The sequence below is a fragment of the Botrytis fragariae genome (assembly GCF_013461495.1).
Source record: "Botrytis fragariae strain BVB16 chromosome Unknown tig00000255, whole genome shotgun sequence".
Taxonomy (NCBI): Eukaryota; Fungi; Ascomycota; class Leotiomycetes; order Helotiales; family Sclerotiniaceae; genus Botrytis; species Botrytis fragariae.
The window spans coordinates 277,101-301,340 of NW_023501004.1; the positions used below are offsets into that span (position 1 = coordinate 277,101).

At 43.0% G+C, this 24,240-nt stretch overlaps 9 protein-coding genes across 9 annotated transcripts; 4 read left to right on the forward strand and 5 right to left on the reverse strand.

Moving 5' to 3' along the window:
- Window positions 1-500: 500 nt before the first annotated feature.
- On the reverse strand, window positions 501-1,936 carry Bfra_011866 (putative duf250 domain membrane protein; the record flags this gene model as incomplete). The annotated part of the gene is made up of 5 exons (XM_037342192.1): window positions 501-863; window positions 917-1,324; window positions 1,377-1,608; window positions 1,673-1,744; window positions 1,803-1,936. The coding sequence occupies 5 exons, from the start codon at window positions 1,934-1,936 to the stop codon at window positions 501-503; spliced, it is 1,209 nt and encodes a 402-aa protein (XP_037187850.1).
- A 3,424-nt stretch (window positions 1,937-5,360) lies between these two features.
- Bfra_011867 (putative udp-galactopyranose mutase protein) lies at window positions 5,361-7,373 on the forward strand (the record flags this gene model as incomplete). The annotated part of the gene is made up of 7 exons (XM_037342193.1): window positions 5,361-5,371; window positions 5,482-5,551; window positions 5,622-5,702; window positions 5,767-6,117; window positions 6,172-6,597; window positions 6,715-7,015; window positions 7,072-7,373. 7 exons carry the CDS (start codon window positions 5,361-5,363, stop codon window positions 7,371-7,373), a joined length of 1,542 nt encoding a protein of 513 aa, XP_037187851.1.
- An 873-nt stretch (window positions 7,374-8,246) lies between these two features.
- Window positions 8,247-9,762, reverse strand: Bfra_011868 (putative oxidase protein; the record flags this gene model as incomplete). Its single annotated transcript, XM_037342194.1, has 4 exons — window positions 8,247-8,583; window positions 8,662-9,284; window positions 9,335-9,445; window positions 9,523-9,762. 4 exons carry the CDS (start codon window positions 9,760-9,762, stop codon window positions 8,247-8,249), a joined length of 1,311 nt encoding a protein of 436 aa, XP_037187852.1.
- Window positions 9,763-11,081: 1,319 nt separating this feature from the next.
- On the reverse strand, window positions 11,082-12,973 carry Bfra_011869 (putative fungal specific transcription factor protein; the record flags this gene model as incomplete). The annotated part of the gene is made up of 3 exons (XM_037342195.1): window positions 11,082-12,012; window positions 12,059-12,722; window positions 12,901-12,973. 3 exons carry the CDS (start codon window positions 12,971-12,973, stop codon window positions 11,082-11,084), a joined length of 1,668 nt encoding a protein of 555 aa, XP_037187853.1.
- Window positions 12,974-13,310: 337 nt separating this feature from the next.
- Bfra_011870 (uncharacterized protein) lies at window positions 13,311-13,801 on the forward strand (the record flags this gene model as incomplete). The annotated part of the gene is given in 3 exon segments (XM_037342196.1): window positions 13,311-13,334; window positions 13,401-13,679; window positions 13,691-13,801. 3 exon segments carry the CDS (start codon window positions 13,311-13,313, stop codon window positions 13,799-13,801), a joined length of 414 nt encoding a protein of 137 aa, XP_037187854.1.
- Window positions 13,802-14,163: 362 nt separating this feature from the next.
- On the forward strand, window positions 14,164-15,309 carry Bfra_011871 (putative ankyrin and het domain-containing protein; the record flags this gene model as incomplete). The annotated part of the gene is given in 4 exon segments (XM_037342197.1): window positions 14,164-14,187; window positions 14,320-14,872; window positions 14,889-15,088; window positions 15,208-15,309. 4 exon segments carry the CDS (start codon window positions 14,164-14,166, stop codon window positions 15,307-15,309), a joined length of 879 nt encoding a protein of 292 aa, XP_037187855.1.
- A 104-nt stretch (window positions 15,310-15,413) lies between these two features.
- Window positions 15,414-16,270, forward strand: Bfra_011872 (putative heterokaryon incompatibility protein; the record flags this gene model as incomplete). Its single annotated transcript, XM_037342198.1, has 4 exons — window positions 15,414-15,648; window positions 15,704-15,778; window positions 15,813-15,886; window positions 15,917-16,270. 4 exons carry the CDS (start codon window positions 15,414-15,416, stop codon window positions 16,268-16,270), a joined length of 738 nt encoding a protein of 245 aa, XP_037187856.1.
- A 3,480-nt stretch (window positions 16,271-19,750) lies between these two features.
- On the reverse strand, window positions 19,751-20,136 carry Bfra_011873 (uncharacterized protein; the record flags this gene model as incomplete). Its single annotated transcript, XM_037342199.1, has 3 exons — window positions 19,751-19,871; window positions 19,988-20,043; window positions 20,092-20,136. 3 exons carry the CDS (start codon window positions 20,134-20,136, stop codon window positions 19,751-19,753), a joined length of 222 nt encoding a protein of 73 aa, XP_037187857.1.
- Window positions 20,137-21,233: 1,097 nt separating this feature from the next.
- Window positions 21,234-22,831, reverse strand: Bfra_011874 (uncharacterized protein; the record flags this gene model as incomplete). The annotated part of the gene is made up of 2 exons (XM_037342200.1): window positions 21,234-21,754; window positions 21,841-22,831. The coding sequence occupies 2 exons, from the start codon at window positions 22,829-22,831 to the stop codon at window positions 21,234-21,236; spliced, it is 1,512 nt and encodes a 503-aa protein (XP_037187858.1).
- Window positions 22,832-24,240: the final 1,409 nt, after the last annotated feature.

A 24,240-nucleotide genomic window follows, 5' to 3' on the forward strand; every position in this document is an offset into this window, starting at 1 on the left:
ACTTTAATTCTATAGTGGTTCTATGACATATTCGCTAGTCACACATCGCTATTCACACAATCGACGTAGAAAATCTTACACCGTCCCCACTTTATACATGAATACACGCATTCCCCATACCATCCCATCCCACCCTGTACCATCCATTCATCTATCAAGGATACTATCTTTCATGTCAAACATGGTATGGTAAAACATCATGCCCGCTTCTGCAAAAGAATTGTCAAGAAGAAAATTCTTATCAAGTATCGCAAAGGAAATAATAACGCCAGTGCCGGACCGAGCTAACTAAGCTACTTGTATAATGGCATGAGACCACAATATGCAGGGGCGTCTAGTATGTACTTTTGAAAGACATCTCATGGTTCAATTGATCCAACCCATTGAACCATATCATATGGTATATGGTTTATAATAGAATGACATACCCCAAACTTTTCTTATCCATTACCGAAGCGAAAAGAAATATGCTTCGGCAAGGTATTTAACAGAGAAACACTTTACGAGCTTCCAACGGCGTTTTTAGCGGCATTAATATATTCGCTTGCGTGGATATCGTATGAGGGTGCGAATCCGCCGAGGAGAGTGAAAATGGTGGTAATAATAAGACCAAAGACGATAACTTTGCGGAGGACTGGTCGACGGGAACCGAGATCTGCCCATTGGCGTCCACCTTCTGCAAGATAACCCTTGATCTTTTCAGCGCCAAGCTTGAACCAAACCATTCCACCAAGAGCAATAGTATATCCGAAGCATTGGAGTGGGGTGATGAAAGTTCCCCAGATGATGATGGAAAGACAGACGAGGAGAATATCTTTCAAAACACCGCAGAGAGTGAAGATAAGAACGGAGGTCTTGCCAATCTACATATAATGTTAATAATGAATTTTGCATTGACCAAATGAGATTTTCTTACCAAGAATACAACGGAAACGTTCAACATGAATGCGCACATAGCATTGGCCAAAAGAGTCCAGAATCCAACATTGTAGAAATCGCCCATGGTCATGGTTGGAATTTCCCAGAAAAGTGCGACGCAGAAGTTCATGATGGCACAAACTGGAGCGAAATAGTAAAGGGATACCAATGGGTCCATCTTGAACTCGGCAGAGCTGAGAAGTCTTTGAACCATGACAATTCGAATAGCCTCGAAGATGATACCTCCGATTTGGAAAAGAACACCAATGACGACAAAGTCAATTTCTCCGATAGATGCGATAACAACACCGATGACAATGAAGGAGACGTTGAAGAGGGTTTTCATGTTGGGTTCGGCAACGCCAAGGGCCCAACTGGTGAGTAAGACTGCGACAGGAGTGGTAGCCTACAATCGAGTGTCAGCACATTGAAATTCGATCTCTAGCTATTCAACATACCTTGAGCATTTGAATGAAAGAAACACTGAGATAGAGATATGTCAAGTTTCCGCAAATCAAACTCAGACTGAAGAAGATTCCAATAGGCACGATGGCTCTCAAGTATACACGACCCGTCATCTTAACCGTCTTTCGTCCATCGAGAAGTTTGGTCGTTCGTGCGAGAATCTGCGTCATCAAAGTCGCAAATCCCAGATGCCATGATGTGAGGAAGATTGGGAAATCTGCAGAACTGTTAATTCATGGTCGCGAGTCAAACTGGTGCCATCGCAGGAGACGACCAAGATAGAAAAAACGTACGAAACCCGACCGTCGATAAGATCCATTTGTTGAAGAGAATAACACTGGAACTGAAGAAAATCCATGTCCTTTCGAGAAGAAGTCAGCGAATTGTTTGTTTGGAGTGATGATGGGATTGTAACTCACATAACATAAAATGCTGGGTGTACAGCAGCCTTGGGAGATTCTGATTTCTCGGCGGCAGGATTAACTGTAGGGAGGACAGGAGAATCTGCCGACCTGGAGATTTCTCCGGAAACTCGAACCTTTTCTTCATTCATGATTGCGAAGTGTATTGTGGAAGAATTGGTGAAATGATTCTTCAAGTGTGTTGGAGATGTTTAATGTGAAAGATCACAATCTAGATGTAAGGGTAGTAATAAGGGTTGTACAGTGTACGCGTTTTCCTGTGTGCCAAGCACTAGATAACGATCGGAAAGGTTAGAATTCCAAATGGAGAACGATTATCGAGTTTTTCTGCGCTATGAGGCTAAATTGAAAGATTTAAAGGATTGGAATTTGGTATTATTTTACCAAAGAATAAAATAATGAAGAAGAGGCGAAGAAGTAAATTGAGAAGAGAAAAGATGGAAATGACAAGAGAAGAAAGGACTGAAGTGAGTGAGAGAAGGTGGTCCTTATGTCCTTCTGCCCTTGTGAATGGATCTACTGGGGACTCAATAATTACCTCTTTGATTTGAGGTCAAGTTCTCGACGTGATTTCAATGCTACCTAGGCTCAAGGTTACAGGTACAGATATCTAGATAGTAGTACTAGGTAATAAGAGGTACCTACCGGTACCTACCTAACACCTACTCACTCTAGTTGGAGCCCTCTGTTAATATGGATACTGGGTGGTAAGGTTCAAAGTGGATATTCATCTACCCGGCTAGAAGACTTCTGGACCCAGATTAAATTATACATCATACGTAACTCTCTGTCAAGCATCAAGAATGTCGATAATCAAATGTGTTATAACTGAATATTATCGCTATATCACTCTCATTCTTATTATCACTCATGTACTGGGTCGCTTACCTAGGTAGGTAACGAACGTCTGCTATGGCTAACCGGAAAAGTATATTTTCATTCTCACTCCCAGGTAGATACTTCACATTCATCTACTCCTTCATTCGATTTCAAGTTATTTATACATTCGAAGCTTATTTAGAAGCCATCCTCTTCTCGAAGGTTTCAAAGAAGCGAATGCAAAAGCTTTAATCCTTATTTAGATGCAAATGAACATTGTCTAACAGCATTGGGTATAATGCATCTTGTCGTCTATTAGGGAGGCCCCGACAACAAGTCCTACCTATACATCTGGTCCAAATCGATTTGAGTATACCAATCAAGTATCTGAACAGAGTAGGTGCCGGTATGTATTGGATAGCTGTGGCTTGAGCTTACCAGTTAGAGTACGCCGTCCGAAAAAAAAAGGGCCGGCAAACGCGCAATCACTTTTGATCTTCCCCCCTTTATTATTCGAAGGCATCGGCAGGGTTATGAAAATGTATGCTACCTATGTATTAATGATTATGTATTGGAGGGCAATCCAAATAATTAGAACGACCGTAACTGAATTCGACTATTGTATACCAAAATTAAGTACAACATCCCGCTACTCTTCATCAAACCATCGTCTTGAATGTTTGAATCGTCCAAGGTAAAGGAAGGGAATTTCTATTTCCATCACAGTGACATCGCTACACAGCCTTCGGATCATCGAATATGCGATCACTTGTCAGAGATATTGAAACTTTTGGCAGGAGATCTACAATCTTTTGACTCTAAAATGTACTCAAATTCCATCACAGATTCTCAGCCTCGTCATTTGGAAAAGGTGATACCCATACCTTGTGTCCCTAAGCCATTTGTTGTGAAGCTCTGGCGCCACCCCCTGAATAAACCTTTTTGCTTTCCTTCCCCTTGTTCGTCTGCGAAGATCAAAAGTTACACCAAGAGATCTGTCAATGGCATCATCATCATTGGCCTTCTTGGCCCCCTTGTTCATTCACGATATACTCCAATCTAAATCTAATTAATTGGTCCCATATTGACGTTCTCCAGAGGGGTAACAAAAGGGCCCCAAGCTCAATGTTGTAAATTGGCTACTCCCGTGCTACGGTATGATAATTTGATTGATTTACTTGAGAGATTAGTCGAATGTGCTGATCCGTTTCATGTATTTTTCTGTCAACGTCAATCCTGGTGTCTGCCACTGGATGGCCAGATAAATGTGGACTTTCGCGGATAGTCACCGCAAAAAGGTCGGTCTAGCATATACATCCAACTAACTTTTTCCAAAGTTGTGGAGAAGTTCAACTTGTGAGCTTGTCTCAGAGATGAGATCCGGAAACCCTAATAGACATGCTGATACGATTATTGAGGATATTCCCAGTCATCTCATCCTCGCCTGAAGTTTACTTGCAACCGATTTTCATTTGTATAAGACTTCACGCCTTTTTATATCGCTCATGATGTTTGGAGATCGGCGGACTATCCATGTTGATATTCATTTGATGAAGTTCTGACTCGAATGCTCTGCCAAAAGATTGCAGTTTATAGAAATGTAAAGGGAACCAAGCTCCCAGGTGATTAAAGGAATTTCTTATCACAACGCCGGTAACATGCATGATGCCTCCCGAGGGGTTCTTGCATTGCGGTAAATAAACGGTGAACGGTGAAGGCGTACAACAGACGGGAAGAAGTTGGGGGGGGGTAGTTTCCTGTCGATCAAGGAAAGGAACGGGTGCGAACAGTAAGTATTCTGTAGACTTGTCAAGTACATACTTTGTGAGTGCTCGATGTTGTGATACTCGGCCAAGACGTCCCCAGAGGTTGTGGAGAAGGAGATCATCCCTCATGAAATCAACAACATCAAAATCGTAAGATGATCCCATTCATTTTGAACCTGCAAATAGATTAAAGTGCCCCCAAAATCGTCGTCTCAACGAATATACGTATTCCACAGTTTGGAAATCGAAGGAATCTAGGATGATCCAACTGTTTTGGGGGGTTTCTTTTCTATAAGGTTACAATTAAAGTTATCAAAGACACATCCGTTGTAAGTGATGGAAGGGCATGAAATACTACCGTTTTCGATGTTTGATAAGTTCTCTTCCGATGTCGTAGTCTCATAGATGAAGTTTGATATTCTTTTAATATCCTGTCCCAAGGTTCGAGAATCAACCTTTCAAGGGTTGATGCCGAGACTAAACCAATAGATAAGCTTTTCATGATCCATGCTTCAGATTCCATTTCATTCTTATCCAAATCTGGTTGTAGCGTTTACCATCATTATCCGTCTACCGGTCCAGAAGCGTTGTTCAATGTTCACAGATGAGAGAGGACGGGAACATTAACAACCCTAGTTCAAATAGGTAATTAATTTGAGTTAGGAAAGTCGACTTTAATCCCCTTCGACCCTTTAATCCTTGTTCAAGGTACGTGGGCTATTTCACCCTCATTTTAACAACCCACCGAGATTCTTCAATTGGTGTTCCATAATTTTCCCAAGTGCTGTCATTTCATACCAGTTGGCAGAGCGAGTATAAGGGAAAAGATACATCTAGCCACCTTTACTTTACACTTCTAACACCTTCTTAAGACCTCTCATCCGCCTCTCATCCGCCTCTCTCTTTTCAAGAACCATCTCCAATTTATATCCAATTACACCCTTCAAACAAAATTCTACAGACTTACAAGATGGCCGATATGTGTGTATACCCTTCTCAATCCATTAACCTTTGCCCCCTCATCCACCACACCATCATTTGCGCAATCAAACTTCCACTCGTTGCATCCTCAAGCTAATTGGTATTTGTAGCAACGTAGATGTTCTTGTTATTGGAGCTGGACCAACTGGTCTTGGAGCTGCAAAGCGTTTGAATCAACTTGTGAGTTTCTTCCTACCCAGCGATACACACCGCCAACTTGGAAGAACCTTTTTACTGATCACAATCGCAGAATACTGCATCGTGGATGATCATTGATTCGAATGAAACGCCTGGTGGACTTGCTTCTACAGATACCACTCCTGAGGGCTTCGTAAGTTATTTCAACATTCAATGGCAGATGTGGCAAATACAATTTTCTAACATTCTATTTACAGCTCTACGATGTTGGCGGACACGTTATTTTCTCACATTATAAATACTTTGACGACTGCATTGATGAGGCTTTGCCAAAAGAAGATGATTGGTACACACACGAGCGTGTCTCTTATGTCCGCTGCAAGAACCTCTGGGTTCCTTACCCATTCCAAAACAACATTTCCGTTCTGCCAAAGGAGGAACAAGTCAAGTGTGTTGATGGTATGGTTGATGCTGCATTAGCAGCTCGCACTGCTACTACCAAACCAAAGGATTTTGATGAGTGGATCGTTAGAAATATGGGTGAGGGAATCGCAAACTTGTTCATGAGACCATACAATTACAAGGTCTGGGCAGTTCCAACCACTGATGTTTGTATACCTCTTTCACTCTATTACACCGAAATTATGCTAATGATATAAAAGATGCAATGTGCATGGCTCGGTGAGCGTGTCGCAGCTCCAGATGTGAAGACTGTCGTCAAGAACGTTATTCTCAACAAGACTGCTGGAAACTGGGGTCCTAACGCCACTTTCCGCTTCCCTGCTCGCGATGGTACTGGTGGTATTTGGATTGCAGTTGCCAAGACTTTGCCAAAGGAGAAGACTTTGTTTGGAAAGGAGGGAGAGGTTAAGAAAGTCGACGCTGATGCACACACTGTCACTCTATCCAGCGGCAAGACCATTGGCTACAAGAAGTTGATTACCACCATGGCTGTTGATCAACTTGTGGAACAAATGGAAGATAAGGCACTCATTACTTTGAGCAAGGATTTGTTCTACTCAACAACCCACGTTGTTGGTGTTGGAATTAGAGGAGAGCGACCAGCAAACATTGGAGACAAATGCTGGGTAAGTTCTTTTCCACTTTTTTGTCTTGATATTATTTTCTGCCAAAGCGGTGACCCCTCAAATTTCTTGGCTTAATTCCGAGTATCACCCAATTTCACGTGCTGACATTCTCCATAGCTCTACTTCCCAGAAGACGACTGCCCATTCTACAGAGCAACCATCTTCTCAAATTACTCCCCATACAACCAACCTGAGAAATCAGTTAAGCTTCCTACCTTATACCACGCAGATGGCAGCAAACCAAAGTCTTCTGAGGCTCAAGAGGGTCCTTACTGGTCCATTATGTTGGAAATCTCCCAATCTACCAAGAAGGCAGTCGATGTTGAAAACATCCTTAGAGATTCCATTCAAGGTCTCATTAACACTGAGATGATCAAATCTACCGATGAGATTGTCTCCACTTATCACAGAGCTTTCGGTAAGAATCTTCCCCGACTTTATTTACATATCAACATAGACTAATCTTTTCTATAGACCACGGCTACCCAACCCCATCCCTCGAGAGAGAGGGTGTCTTGACTCAACTCTTGCCAAAACTTCAAGAGAAAGATATCTACTCCAGAGGACGTTTCGGTTCATGGAGATACGAAGTTGGAAACCAAGATCACTCGTTCATGTTGGGTGTTGAGGCAGCTGATCACATTGTGAACGGAGCTGTTGAGCTTACTCTCAACTACCCAGATTTCGTTAACGGCAGAAAGAACACTGAGAGAAGACTCGTCGAAGGAGCTCAGGCTTTCCAAAACAAAGATTTACCTACACGTCTCGCCAACTAGATGTACGTTCAGAAGTTGGAAGAAGGACAGAGGAGTCGAGAGACCAAGAAGAGTCTACTAAAAACTACTGTATATCTCTTACCTTTAGTGAAGTTTGAGAGGATGCATTATTATGCACCTAGATTTGTCTGAAATCTGCTGGCTGGTGTTTGCTTATTGCGACTTAGATACACACATATGCGATTTGTACTCGTACACAGTTCTGTTATTGAAAAATAGACAGCGAGAGTTTTATTTTGAAGAGCTTGTTTTTTTGCTAGCTACTTTTTAGAAATAGATTCTAAATAGAAAGAATTTATATTTTATGATTTTAGTTTGGATGTATTGGTTAGGATTGAGAAATTGATCTTTCTAGTGGTTGTTACGAGTTGATCTCATCGCATACCCCCCTCCGCTAAGAGTAAAAATCCCATATGGCGTACCTGGATCCTACGTTATAGTATATAGTACACACCTCACCACGCCGGCATTGTCCCATCGATATTCGCTGTTCAATGACAAAATTACAAGTAAACGGACCCGTACTTGATTGTATGGATTGGGGACCTAGTCTATACGAACTTTTGCGTGCGTTGAGAATAAAGTATATAAATAGAGTGTAGATAAATAGATAGTATGCTACGGGATGTAAACCAAGGCGAGTTTATTCATCCAAAAGATCCTAATAGGTAATTAAATAAACAGAGAAAGGAATGAACAGAGCAAGCAACGCAATAGTTATCAAGTGAACTATAAGTACAACCACATCCAATGCGAATAGCAAGCCCATCCACCAATACAACCAATTCCTCCCACGCTATGCTCAATCAAATCGCCCCTCCCCTCCCCCTCCCATCATCCCAATCCCTAATCTCCACTCACCACCCCACCCCCTCAAAGTGTCGCCCCGGAGCCCGGAAACGAAGAAAACTGAAACTTCGACTGATCCGGATCCATCAATTGCGGACACCCTCCAATCGAGCCCAAAATGCCCTGCGTAGTCGACGACAAGATACCCAACGGTTCGGTGATATCGCTAAAGACGTTTTTCAGAAAATCCGGCGCGGTCAATTGTGCGTTTTGGAGAAGGAAGCAGGCGAGATTGTTGCCTTCGAAGAGAGATTCGAGGTTGTAGACGCCGCCGGTGAGATCGGAGAAATCGACGCCGGTGAAGGAGTTGACGGTGCCGGTGTTGCCGCCGACGGTGAGGGTGTTGGGGTATTCGGATGTGCTTTGGGGGAGGGAGGGTTAATTATGTTTCTTGGTGGTGGGGGAGTAAGAGGGGGAAAGAGAGGGGAGGGGGACATACAAATATATTATATCTTCTGTCAAGCTTAGGATACCGTATTCATCACCAATAGCTCGTCGTCCCCAACCGGGTGGAATACGTTCCCATCCATCTTTCTTTTCGAAATTTCCAATCTCTCCAGTGACGCCAAAGAAACTCTTCAGGTTGAACTGATCTAATATCCCTTCAGGATGCTCCGCAGTATGATTTGCCATGAATCTGAAAATGAAACTCTGCGCCGCATTACTGACTGCCATGCCCACAAAAGGACCATAAAAGAAATACGGATTTGTGCGGACGCTTCTCTCGAAGGTGATTTGGCGAAGCTGCGACATGATACCAATATCGTAATTCGCGGTATCTTTATCTGGTTGCAGATTGAACAGTTCTTGAAAATGAGACATTTGAAGGACCCAGGCGTTGCCGTAAACAAAAAGATCTCCGCGAGTGGGTGAAGTATCGCCTTCATATTTATTGTGCGAGCCGATTAGGCCTTGAGGGGCACCTAGTAGACCGAAGAGGTTGTCGAGAATATTTTGTCCTTGAGTGGGACTTGCACCAATGCTCCAACCTGGATTAAGAGAGAGGGGGTTGCCGTCCATGACAAGGCCGTAGACAGTGAGGAATATAGCCAGATCTGCTCCCTTAGGAATTTTTAGTATCAATCTGCAGTTCATGAAATTGTAATCCTTACCATTCCAAATACTTCTTCATTGGCATTTATTATTTGAGAAATGGTAGCGAATCCATTGTGAGGTATAAAGCCATGGTTAGCCAACGCGTTCAAGCCTGGGCAAGGACCTCGCTAACGAGAGCATTAGAATCGATACTATTGACTCACTATAGCACAAAAAATGCGTAGGTCTGAAGGATTGAACACACCATATCTTTGGGGCCGGGAGGTACAAACGCATGCTCCCCGGACACATTTATAATTTGAGCAGCAGCATTGAACCCAGGTGAGCTACGTTTTGCACGTCTTTCTTCATATGCAGCTTTGGCTAGTGAAGCTATTTTGGAGTTCATAGCACTTGCCTCGAAAACTTTAGCAGGGAATGCGATTATTTGTAATGGTAGTATAGATAAAGCAATGAATGCTAGGAACGTGATGTTAGATACCATTTTGTGTGTGTAAGAAGGTGTATATATGATTATTCAAGGGAAGAGAGGTTTATGTTTGATAGTAGAAAATAGGGGAGAGGAAGAGGGATCTTATACTGCCGCAATCACTTCAATTGACGACAATAATGGGTAGATAAATTGCTATTCCCTACTCTCTAGGACCTTCACAATCGAAATTCACCGATAAATTGACATGTGGAAACCTACTTGCGTCACTCAATCAGCCAAACGATTAGTTTGTCACCCCAGAGTGTAGGTTTGATAAAGATACTTCTCGCCATTATGTTACCTCACCGTCGGGCCAGCCTTATCCTTCGCTAAATCCGAGAAAATCGGAAAGATATCTATCCGCTTGAAAAAACATCGTACCAAAGCTCTAGCTATAGAGATGATTCGCGATAATGACCTCATAGTCACAATTGATGCCACACCAAACCTCCACCAGTGCAGAGGGGGTGCATGAATTAAGAAGACCACGAGCAAAATTATACGGATATCGATGTAGAGTTTGAAATGTTTGGGAACCCATAATAATGAAAGTAGGTAGTAACGTGATGTTACACCTGAAGTTTGCCTCGAGCTATGGCGCAAGCTTCTCGCATGACGAGTGAAAAACAACATATTTGTTTCACCTAAATAACATCACGTAACACAGAAAATTGTGGTACACTGTCGGTAGGCGGAATACAACCGTCGTGACACATTTCTAACGTTGTCTTGCCGGGGTATTGGAACGTGCGATGTGCCAATGTTTCAATGTCTCTCATTTGTATTCCCATCTAATATTCCATTTCCAAATCATCATTCACTTCTCGTGCAAAAGGGGATCTCGATGATTTCGGGTTGCATGTATCCGAGTGTTAGTGTTTGATTATTTTGTCCGTCTGCTGGAAATAGGAATTTATATTGCTAACCCAACAAGCACGATTTGAACACGGCTGTGACGATGGCATTTTCGCCCTCAACATAAACTGTTCTCGTGCCATCGAAGCTTGACGTAACCTATATTCGTGCAATCCACCCTTTCGATGCCCAAACTCAAGGCCCAGATGATCAAACATGTCGAATCGTCCTTCGCAGCCGAAAGATCGAAGTCAATATTTCTGGAAGTGATCCTAGAGAATTCAGCTTACTCTCAAGATTGCTGATGATTCGTCGGTTCCGCATACTTTTCCGTTACCTTCCGAGGCAAAAATTGTTTTTGCTACCCTAGAAAGGGCAATGTAATAATAGAAAGGTTACTATCGATGCATCAAAGCTTTGGTGAAGATTTCCAACGATAGATCTGCTCGTGCAAGTAGTGAGCGTATCTTTGAGAATTACTTAGGAGCCTGCAGCATGAATGCTTCGCTTCCCCTGACTCCTATGTTGCCGGATTGAATTGTTGACAACGCCATGCCATTTATCGGACTGCTGTCTGTTTGTCCGTGGCATTCTTTCTCTACCCTGTGCACCGTATCATCATCAGATTTAAGTTCTCCCACGATACTTCCACTCCACTGTGGTTCGCGTATATGTGGCACCAAGTTTGCATTCGATTCAATCGCATCAGGAACGGTATTTATGGATAGTACTTTCGTCAAATTATGAGAAAATCTCTGGATTTCCGGCTTTTCGGTTACTTTGGCGAGCAGAAGAGCTGCATATTGACGTTGAGAATTCGGTGTCTGGCTCAATGTCCTCACGAACATATCAAATGGGTCTTGACAAATGCCATATATTTCGTGTGGAATTTGTGATCCATAAGCTTGCATAACGTCTACCATAGAGTTCCCAATCTCGAAAATCTTCTCGAAAATACCCATTCCATGGACTTCTATACTTGCAATTGGTACTGAGGATATGACGCTTAGGAGAGAGTGAGCGATGTTTAGAGGATATCGAAAAGTCATGCTTTCATCGACGGCAGTGGAAGAGAGCAAGCCTTGACGCATTGAAGATTGCCAAACAATCAAGCGAAGCCATTGCTGGGTAACGAGAATATCAGCTTTCTGTATGTTAGTAAGGGACAAGTGAGAAGGATGAGGAAGATTTAATTGTTGTTGAAGCGCTGTATACGTAAGAGTCGAAACTGGTGCATCAGAGGCTTCGTTCCAAGAATCTACAAAGCTAGAGTCTAGCAGATGGTAAGATTGTACTAGGTGCATAAACCCAGAATGAATTTCTGGGCTTTCATAATCGTGTAGAGTTGAGGGCAGAGCTGGTGTCTTCGAAAAGGTAAGAGGCTTGTGACGTAGAATCGCAAAAGACCTTAGGCCATGTTAGAACCTCACATCCTTGGACGGAGTGGACTTACCTTTCTGTAACATATAGAATCCAAAAGGTTCGTCTACGACACAGTTCTTCAGCAGGGTGAAGACCGGAATATTTATGCTCTTCATGCAACCCTATATCTTGAGCCATTGTCATTGCTTCTCTCAAATAGTACCAAGATTTTCTAGACTGATTCAGCTCGAAAAATGCAGTCGATACGAAATATGAAGATATAACAGCAGACAATGATTTATCTTCGATGAAGTCATAAGCCTGTCGAACCATAATACACTCGTCAAGGAAGAATCTTCCAGCAATTTCCCAAGAAGGAGGTCCTGGAGCTAATATACTTTTACCCGACATATGGGTTGAAGTGATGGCACATAACGAGTAAAGAAGGTTTTTCTCGTGCATTTCCAATGGCCGATTTATTGAGGCTCGTAAAGTGGGCATATGCACTAGAGGCATAATCGGGTAAATGTGCTCAAGAAAAAGATCAAGGCATGTCGGGATTAGATACATGTAGCTGACACATGTGGGCCTAAATTGATCGGTCGTAAACATACTATTTGGCTCATCCCTGGAAATGGTCGAGATGTCCGACATTATTGGATGACGTGCAGGTCTTTCCACATATGTTTGAGCGGCAGAAGAGCTAGCAGTATTCGAAACCCAATGATCGATATCCACTCTATAGCACATATCAGCTGGTGGACAATTGCCAACGAGATGGTAAAGAGAGAAATTTCCCACGCGTCACAATCCACGTAAAGATACTTGAAATTGGACCATTCCCAAACGTCCCCTCAATACCTTCTCGAGCTTAACAATTCTTCCCAACCTGAGACAATAGAATTTGCTCTAAGGCTATTTGAAATTACTCACGAGCCTGGTCCGGTACTGCTTCCACCCGAGCCCGAGTCACGGACTTCCGCAAAGTTTTTGATATTCCCACCATCTTGAGCTCTCAATTCATTGATCACTCTACCATTTCCACGTTTGGGTCCCCTTCTCTTCGGTATGTGCTCTCTTTTGCATGCTAGTGATGCATTCCCGCATTGGTTACATGGGAAATTCCCATCACATCGTATTCCTTTGATTGGTCAATGCTCGGAACTCCTTTACTGCACCAAAAAGTGTGGGGTATCTGCAAAAGACTTACTTCTTCTTCGACAATGATCACAAACTTTCCTCGGTGTCGATATACTTGTATACTCTGGAGGCATTCCAACTCTTTACTTTGTATCAAAGTCGCCTTATGGTCATTGAGGGATATTTGAGCATACAATTTGACGATGAAAGCTCAAAGTTCGGGGTTTGTAAGTTTGTCAGTCCGTTGACGTTTGTAAAAGCGGGGCAAATGAGCTAAGCCTTATATAGACTAGCATGGAGTGACCACAAGAGAAGTGGGATCTGTACTACGACGACGAGATAGAAAACTCAATAGTCAGAGTGTTTTATTTCACGAGACATCTTGCAAGTGCTATGATGTACTTCATCATCTGAAAAGAGGCTCCGATGCTCATACAAGAACACGACGTAGTGCAACAACAACAACGGTATTCTCCACTCCAAAACTTCCTGTTTGTGAAGAGACTTTCACAGGAACCAATGAAAATGACTTGACTTTCGAGATCCTGGAGATTGAAATTGGTGATCGGCAAGTCTTCCCCAGAGGCTTGAGGCAAAGGTTGTTGAAGTGGCAGTAGAATGCAGCCAGACACAACATGTCAAGATCTCCTATGAACGTCATTTGTTGCGCCATCCTGATGTCCCAAGGCCATAGTTCTCGCTTTGGTAGCCATTAGCTGGCTTTAGGACTTAACGACATGATTCTGGCATGCGGGCGTATGTATGCTGGTATAATGTTTCCTGGTCGCGATGGACGCAAGATAAGATAATACAGGTAATATGTAGAGTCAGGTGTCGCTTTACGAGATGACTCGAAACTGGATACGATAAATCTAATGTGAGATGACTGTAAAAATGACTGACTTTCAATGAAGGTTCAATCGTACAGAATTCTTCAAGCCATAATAAAGATTCAATCAAAATTTCAACTCGGCAAGTTGGCTTATATTGAGGCGTCATGAAACACAGCCATAAGGCATCATGAATGAATCAATGCCTTCATAATTCCGGCTCATCATGGGCTTGCGAGAGCAAGAATCCGTATGGAAATTTTGCCTTTCTTAGACATTGGTACATAGATTTCCTTGCGAATTTCTGAACGAACTGAAATACCACGTTCCCAAATTGATCTTTCGGAGAAAATCTAGAAGCAATCAAACGTCCATACTAAAGCATCTGTCATATTCTCATCAAATCTTTATTCTTTGGGAAACAATCTGCAGCATTACTTTTGCTCATCTCCTTGATATTCTAAAAATCATCGACATCATTCCAACGTCTCCGGAAGACGACCGAGCCATGGAAAACTCAACTACACGCAAAGACCACACAAGTTCAACCAAACCAAAGTTTAGACTATTTCATTTGAAATCTGGAACTGGAACCCAACAACTTTGTGCGACGATTCATGTCGAGAACATGGACAGTGCAGCCGCCAATGGTTACATCTGCTTGTCCTATGTCTGGGGTACGGAGATTTCCACGGAACAAATCAAGGTTGATGAGAACGAAATTTCTATCCATACGAGCTTACTTACTAGCCTTCGGCACATCAGAAAGCCGCACCACACGTTGGTTCTTTCGATTGATGCTCTATGCGTAGACCAAAATAATCCGGATGAGAAAGCTAGTCAAATAGCAAATATATTCGAGATGCTCACTTGTTTACATATGGCTTGGAGCGCCACCCAATCATATCCATACCACAGGGAATACATTTCAATTGGTTAAACACTTTTCAGATAACAAGCACTATCATGAGTTAGCTGGGTACTACAAAGCAAACTCTGGACGGATTTGTTTTGGAGAGAACAGTAAATTCAACGATCTCTGGGACAGATTTCTGCTGGTAGCCAATAGCACCTGGTTCACACATGTATGGACTGTTCAAGGGCGGTTTTATCTCCCGATACTGTTTTGTGCTACGGGAATTGGTGGTCGAGTTTTGACACGATAATCTCGGCTCGAAGAACCCGTAAATGTCAAAATTTCAATGAAACTCAATGCTGAAAGAACAGTCTTGGGGCATTTCCCAGATCAAAATCACAGCTCTCGACCAAGTTTTCTGGCAGATTGAATTCATTGAAAGGTTTAGGCAAGATTATTCGTTGCAAGATCACTCTCTCCATTTTCAGGACACAATATGAGCGTTTCCAGAATTAACACATTGCCCTTTCTACGAAATTGTTCTGACATTCTCAAATCGAGTTTGCATGGAGCCGCGGGATAGAATATTCTCGGTTCTTGCTATGGTTCAGTCATTGATTATGAAATTGTATCGGCCAAATTACAGCGCCAGATTGATCGATATATACACAGAAGTGTTCAAACTGATGCTGCAAGAGGCTGGTAATGATTATCGATGCATGATAGGACCTGCGTTTGGTTCGGATCATTCGAACCTCCCTTCATGGGTTCCTGATTTTTCAGTTACCACACCGTTCGTGGAGGTCGAAGCTGTGATCCGAAGAATCTCATCATTTACGCTGTGTGAGGCTTCAGGTAAAATATTGGAGGACTTCAAATTCACGGACCAGAACTCTCAGTATCAGGACAGTGGGTAGACACAATTTCGACCGTAGGTTCCTTATTGCCGACTGTCAATATTTCGGCGGAGGCGCTGAAGGATATAGTAATGAATTGGAAAAATTTATGCGAAAAAATAGTAGGAACCTGTAGAGAGGCTTCTGTTCGCATGGTTCTATCCCGTGTCACATGTGCTTCGAAGATAGCTGACGGGGTGTCTCTGTATGGACGTCACCATGGATAGATACAAATCAAGACAAACGATCTTCCTAGTATGGAAGAATGGAGCCAATTTTTGGGCCGAGATGTGTGGACTTTACAAGAAGAATACAGAGGGGCATTTGAGATATCCAGTACGGGCCGTTGTTTCTACGTCACGAAAAACGGAAAGATGGGCCTTTGTCACCCGCAGGTAAAGACTGGCGATCAGGTCTGGGTCTTGAAGAATTTCAACTCGCCTTTCGTATTGAGAAAAGCTGACAGTGAAAGTAGTAATGCTCGGCTGTATAGGTTTATTGGGGATTGCTATCTTGATGGGACTATAGATGAAGAGACTGTAAAAGCAACGAAGGAAGGAACTTGTATCACAATAGTTTGAAAATTCAAACATCTACTTGATTGTGAACATGGGTAATATGTACACTACAGATAGTGAATTGGCAAAATTTGACCAAACATACATTTGGAGTTTATCTTCACTCATGCCTCATGATTCACAAGCATGACTCTTCAAATATTTCTTTCAGCCAAGTCACACATATATCAATCAGTAAGAACAATCATCTCTATGATGGCAAATGAACAAAATGGAATCAAGCCCTCCTCTGTACCGATATCGATACCATCAAGAACCACAAAATCTTCATTTTGAAAGGTTGTTCTATTATCTGCATGTCAGAAAAAACACTCTTAAATCACAACTTACATTTAAAAATCATAACAATCTATTCGCAAAATCATAATCTTCACCATCTTATCGCAAAACTGCCTTTCAAATCCTCCGAATTTCCTTTGGCGATTATACCAACTGAACAATTATCATGTCCCAAGTCCGTCTCACTTCACCGCAAATGAGACGACACAACAGCCTACTACATCAACAAAACACCAAACCAGCGCAGATTCCAAAAGACAAAAGAAACCATATATTTCGAAATCGACAAGAGGAGATACGATTTTCAGATATAAGATTCAGGGTGGACGTACGCTTGAAGAGGGTATCGAGGAGTTGGAAAATGGGACAAAAATAGTCGTTCTTTATAAGCCAGCCAAGCAGGAGCAGGAGTAGAAGATGACTGGACAGGTATGAAAAGTATTGGGATGCGTGAAGACGAGTTGGTGTAGAGGTTGTTTGTGGGTGGATGCTTGGGAGTCTCAGCAACTACACTGAGTTTCAAGGGGAAAATACATCATTGCTCCTTTTCAGAAACAAGCAGGAAGAACTATGGCTGGGATATAGAATTTGCTGAAAATCAATTATCATAGCGTTAAAAGTAATATCTTGTGGTATTAAGGACGAAGTATCTACAAGATACATGCAAACCTCGTATAAATCAGTGTAGGCTTCACGCTGAGATTTAAGTGAGTTATGCTTTGATCCGTTTGTAAGTGGATACATGATACAAAATTGAGCGGCACAGCTTATGACTGAAGATCTTTTTTGATTGTGATAGACTCGTCTCTCTCGGTATCCCTTGATATTCAGCAGTTGGAAGCCAGGCCGACTTCCTCGCATTCATTTAATGCTCAGATTTGCACAGTTGTATTTGTCTCTCCCCGAGTATTTATTTATTGCCGGAACTTGAATTGAACTTCCATTTATCATACGAAATTAAGCACAGTATACTCGTACCATTCGCAGATAAGATACTAATCACACAGCGTGATTAAGCAGAGATAGAGCCGGCCATATTTGTTCTCGAGCCAAATTTCACACATGATACACAAAGTCAGATTCACAGATAACCCCCTCTAGACTGAATGATATCGAAAGTGGGGTTTTCAAATGAACTCATGCCAAATGTGTCACAATTGTTCATTCCGCAAGGGAAGTTCACCAGCAATTTGCCTACAGAATGTTCTATCTCGTATCTACAATAGATAAATCAACTTAACATCTCCCTTTCCACGCTATCACAAAATAATTTCTCCGCCTCTCTCATCCCAAAAAATCAAGGGACCAAAATCTAGACTCACCAGTTCGTGTTCGCGACCCACTGATTTACATCGTTTCCCTACAATGTGGAGTCGTCGTCTCGGTACTTACGACGTTTCGTAAATATGAAACGCTTACACCTCCAAATCAGATCCACTGATCTACACACATTCAAATCTCAATGAGAATTTGAGACAAGAAGGGCAAATCAGCCTTGTTTGATGACTTACTCATCTACCGGTATACGTAGAGTTTTCGGAGAGATTGAGAGACATATTTTTCTACCCTATATGTGATGGCTTGGCGTAGATCTGATCTCATGGGTATTTTGAAGCTTTGTGGTACAAGGCGCGCGTCTGTGGAGAAGAAAGTTTGAGATAGAAGATTTGGGGTTCTAGAAGATTTAAAAAAGTATGTTTGATGAGCGGAAGTTTCCAATCTAGTAATTCGAGGAGATCGTTCGAGACTGAGGTCTTATTTCTGACACATTCGTCATTTGAACCTTCCGAATAGAATCAGAATGTTTTGAGCTCAAGATTTATTTTGACAGGTGAAGACTATGTGATGTTGGGCGAAGTGAAAGGGGCCTCGCTTAATTGAGCAGAAAATCTATTCCCCATGACCTACCGTTCTTGGAAGACATCAATGCTGTGGTACAAATCTGACGCTTTGGAATACCAGTGTTTTGCATGGTGTTTTCATGCTGCGAGCTACGATGTACAAGTCTCATGTTGTGTACATACGAAACGGAAGTTTGAAGATTCGTGTCATTTTTCCGTCGGGAGATTGTCACCGAAGAAAGGCACGTCGCCGTTCGGGATTGAACCTGCAGTAAGTAGTACTGGGAGTACATAAAGAAGTTGATGATGGAAGGGTAACATGGACATGTTGTCGGATGAACACCGACAAGAACTTTTAGATATTGTAATTGCAACGTGCCTATCCTATCAATAGCTATCTCAAATTTTCGGGTCAGACGTAGGTCAAATTGTAGGCTTAACATACCTGCAATCTGTATCATGTATCTCAACTGCCTATGGACAATGCTTTTGTAACGGGTAAGATTGGATCGCCATGAATTGTCTCTCGTCCCGACATGTAGGCAGCTATTTCCCGTTTCGAGTGTTACCGAAATGGCCGAAATATCTTGATACTATCCCGTTCCAGAATGCATCGTCCCATACCTACTTAAATCCACATGTGGTTGAAATCCCTTTCAAAGTTCTATCACCTCATTTCATCTCTAGATTTCCTTGCTCATGTGCAATCCAATAGCATTCGCATACACGATCAAATTTCCTTTTCCAAACCGTACCTGCAGTTATTCACAAAATGTAATCAAAAAACATATTAAACAACGATATGAATTCATCACAATTTACCGCTTTGAGATGAACCATCACTTAATTCGAAACACGATCTCCACTAGACCCCACGCACAAATCGGGTAATCTCTCACAATCTAATCTAACAAACCTTGTGCCAGACAAGGATCTGCAGCCCTGCCGAACACGTCCATTGCCCAATCTCTCGGATCATCTCCGTTCGAGCAGCGCCAGACCTAAAAGGGGGTAAAGAGCGATAAAAGCGATCTTATTTTGATTTCATGATTTTTGAGGAATGCCTGGAATTGGTTATAGGAAATCGTTTGGGTAGCTTGTGGCTTGAAGTTATGTAAATTTCAATCTATATGCTACAAGACCTTGTACTAATTAGGATGTTTATTCTCCAATTAGGTTCTCTGTTATAGTGCTTTGCTTACCTTTTTAAAATTATATAGATTGAATATAACACGGCTGGTAATATGTGATGAAGAAAGAAAGTTTCCCGTCAATATGAAAAGAGCATAAGTAACAATGTATAGATCCTTGAGTAGCCATGAGGAAAAGACGAGAGATCCATGCTCTTGCACCACCGTGGTGTTCATACTGTAGCAAAACACGTTGACAGATCGACTTTGGAGCGGATTTCCTGATGAGGATATGATACATCCATGGTAGCATCCCGAATGTGAGCGTTCCACGATGCACGAAATTGCGGAACCCTGTTAATAAGGCTAATTCGAGCCAGGAGGCCTTTGAATCTGACAGTGCAGGTCGAGACCGTGGTCGAAGATTGGCAGATTGCAAGCTTGGCAAAGTTCCGTTCTTATCGTCCTACCCCTCTTCTAATTCATCGCTAGGTAATGAGAAAGCAATAGGATGAGTTGCAATACTCTGTATCGATTTTAACTCGTGTGAAGCTTAATACGTTAGAATATGCACTGTACCTGGCCTGTAGCCTTCCTTTTTCCTTTTTCCTGTACGCATGATACCGAAAGATATCTCTACGCGCCCATTGATGTAAAAATTGCTGCACAACCATGTTGCTCTCCAACTATGTGAAGATTGTAATTACATACACTTTAGCTCAACAAAGGTTAATATATAAGCCGTGCGAATCCCTGCTTACCATTTCCGCGCTGACCACGGTTCGGTTTCCTGCGCGCTGAAACACGCATAATTATATTCGTTATTTCTCAACTGCTTGTCTCCAGCCTGCGATTTCATACTTGCGGCTCTTATTAAACATGGGTATTAACGACCATTTCCTCTTCCAGGTCCAGACCAGGATGAAAATACGCGTTTTTGGTTGAAGTGGCTGACTGAGGAAGAAGTAAGTTTTTCCTGCCTTCATTAGGCTCCATGACGCACTTGGCACGATTCTTGACGCCTGAACACTTGAATTGGGAAACTTGGAACGAAGGATTCTTGAGAAATTGCTTATTTGAATTTGATTTCTCATCTGGGGTGATTTGCCTTCTTGACACAATGTGCAGGCCGACCCCGTAGGTCCTTCTTTGGCACCTGACTACCTATGATTGAATTCCCACGCATCTCAATCTCCCGACTCGAGACCTAAACCTTTATATATACCTCCCCAAATTGGGATATACATCCACCACAAGATTAAGAATAGAAATAAGTATGTACATGTAATTCTGAACCAGCCCTGTGAATTCCAGTGCCGGGATTGAAGGGAAACAGTGCTGCTGAGGCACAGAACAAAAAGTTTAAAGATAAAAAAGAAGACTAGAAGAGATCAATGATACAAGAATTGAATTCCCTGTCAACAGGTAATAAAAGTGATATACAGAATGTAGAAAATGCTCTAGGAAAGAGTTCGGTGCGCAGAAAGTAAAGTGTAAAGTAAAAGTCAAAGTTGAAAGGCGCGCAAAGTAATGGGTATCTTCTAAACAATCAATATCGAAGCGAAGAATAGAAGAAAATTGAACATCTGTATATGGACAAAGCATATTCGATGATGGATGAATCGAAAAAGTTATAAAATCTTGTGGCTTTGGGGAAATTCGTTGGCGAATAGTATTTCCGTCTAAGTAAATGATCGGCAGGTCTCTGAAACGTGTTTAATTTCTTCCATCGTTTCGCTTGCCAGAACGTCGTGCCTCGTCCCCCTCTATGGTCCTTTCTTCGCGTCCAATCTCCGAAATTCCAGAGTAGTGACGTTCTCGGTCTCGCTGAGACTGGCTTTGTTGGCTTTGGGTTTGAGAGTGCGCGCGTGGTCTAGAGTCGCTTTGTTCGAGCAAAGATGACACAGTATTCGAGCCACCTGAATGCCTGCGTGGCTCTGCAGGCCTTGAAGCTTGCTCTTGGTTCTGTGGGTGAACTGGTGAAGTTAGGCTTTGAGTACTGAAACCACTTTCAGTGTGTCTATGGCGACTGGAAGGGCGGCCGTATGAATCAGCTCCACGGGCTGAAACGTCACTGCGGTTCCTTGAATGCCCACGGCGTCTACTTGATGGCGTACCCGACACCGAAGATCCTGTCTGTGAGAACGAAGGGGAAGTATATTGTGGCAGTGATGTTGGATGCGGGGCTGGTTGTTGCGGCCCTGTCGCTTTTCGTTTCTTTGGTGAAGAAACATGGTCTAGTCAAATAATTAGTACGCTGAATAAAAGAAGATCTATAAAAGCTTGCCTGAGGGTGTCGGAGGCTGATGGGTGCTGCTCGTACCTGCTTGTGATGTGGGTGGTTGCCAATGATGGAAGTAGATTGAGGGCGAAGATTGAGGCTCTTGTTGCTGCTGGGCGCTTTGCGATTGTGCTAATGGATGACCAGATTGACCTGGTAACATTTGCATATTAGAAGCTGCTGGAGGTGGCTGGATGAGCATTTCTCCTGTATTCAATCTTGGAAGTTGAGAATTTGCAGTCGCTCTAGCTAGGGATCCTGCAGTCTGTCTAGATCTTGAGGCTGGGGACATTTGATAATTGGGAAGGAATCCTGGGCCCGTAGGTCCTATAGGTGTTGAGGGTAAAGTGACAGGGACTGGATGTTGACTTCCAAACACCGGCCGAGAGTCTCTACGCTGCAATTGTTCTGGTGAAGTATGCTGACTTTGCCCAGGCACTAGTTGCTGGACTTGATGCTGTTGCAATTGATGTGCTTGAGCCATGTAGTGTTGGGCCCATTCTAAGCTAGCGTTAGGTAAATTTCCACCACCCATTCCAGCAAACACCATGGGAATCATGTACGGGGGAATTCCTCCCGTCAGGGACGTTCGTAGCATGTCTTGCTCGATTTTCCTTTGCTCCAACCTCAATGATTCTTGCCTCGTTTTCTCTTCCTCTTGCTTCCGTTTGTCCTCTTCGGCCTTTGCTTGAAGCCAATTCCTCATTGACTCTTCGGCGCCTTGCCATTGTTGAGGTGGAGCTGGTAACTGTAAAGGGCCCGTTGGCTGATTCAATGCCTGGACTGCTTGTTGCGGGGGTTGTGGTGGTTGTGGTAGTGTCATGGGGGGTAATCCACGATGAGGAGTGGACATGTTTGTTGATTTCGTAAGTGCTAAAGAAGGAAGAGATTGTGATGGTGTTGGTAAAGAGACTGAAGAGCTAGTAGTTGTCACCGCCGGGGGGAAACGAGAGCTAGATGGTGGTGTTGGTGGAGAATAATCATGAAAAGACTTGTAGCCGTGATGGACTGGCTGTTTAATCGTGAGTAACATGTCGGGAAGTAGGCATTCACTGAAGCCAAAAGAAGGGAATAAAAATGTGTGTGAAAGAAAAAGCACCTTTAAAGTGATAACGGCGAGGTGCAAATAGGCAGATGCTGGCAAATGGACCAGTCGAACTTTTATGTAGAACCAGAATCACCCCCCACACTTCTCACCCATAATTGTCAACTCGTACGTTGTAATTGAATGTCTAGGTTCAGCCGTGAGTATCAAGTACTCCAGGTGAATCCGGGATTCGGGATGCTAGTAATCTGTGGGACTGTGGAGCTTAATCTGGGTTCGCGAATCACAGGGCTACGAGTATTGACTCTAGATCTTGAAATTGACAGAAAGGTTCTTTGACTGCAGGGACGATCGTCAGGGAAAAAATTGGTGTGTACACAAAAGTCGTGTGCTTGTCAAAAAGAAGTACAAGATCGACTGGTTGTGAGCCAGAAGAACGGAGCGGAGAGGCAAGCGTTGAAGAATGATCCCACTAAACGCTCGGTACGGATAGTGATAACAACCTTGGAATAGGCAAGTGAAATTGCCGTTGAGCTCGAGATTGTTTGTATAGTGCGGAATGAAAAATACGCAGGGGTAGGTCGAGGTCCGATATTACAAACAACGAGGATGGTGGGGCAAGTGGAAACCTCGCTTTTCGAGTTTACTGTTTTGACTTTCCATGTCTGTAAAGGGTAATAACAAGGCTCTTATATGTACTAAATGAGCAAGCTCCCGATCTTTTTAATGATGCGGATGGAATGATGCCTTATCCGAAATGGCAGTGGTAGACCATAAAGATGTGCGTGTGAGAGGAAGGTGCTTGTATTGCTAGTTCACCAAGGCATCTTGGAATACAAAGTGTAATGCGCCAATGGTCGATTACCAGCTAGGTTCTGGATCCCGAGGCCTGGGGCTGAGATTGGGGTGGAGACGAAGTAGCGGAGTATCTAAATGGACTGGGAAGGTTGTCCATAGGGCCACAGAAGAAGCAGTCGAATGCATCAATGGAAGCTTATGCCTGCCAAGGCTAGGGTCTTAAATGGTCAGAGCCCATTTCGGGTGCTCGAGGGAATGTGTTCCTGATGAGGGAATTGAGTAATCACAGCATTACAGATATATGTAAGTTAAAAGTTGGTAAGGAGGAAATTTCCTCACAGTTTAGAGTGATCACCCACTCACCCAATACGGTATGCGTATGACTAGGCTGCGTGTTCGCTGGTTGAAGGAGGGGCTACTCAAAGCGCGATCACCTACCTCAAAGTTTGCAGGGATAAAGGGTTGTGGGAGGTGGGAGGTGCATGGCCTGTCATCCATTTGGAGTGCGCGATCATATCCAGGATGAAGGTTCTTCACATCACTGGCATTTCAAAACGTAGTTGGTTGGTCTAAATCTTTTAGTGCTCATATGTCAGGTC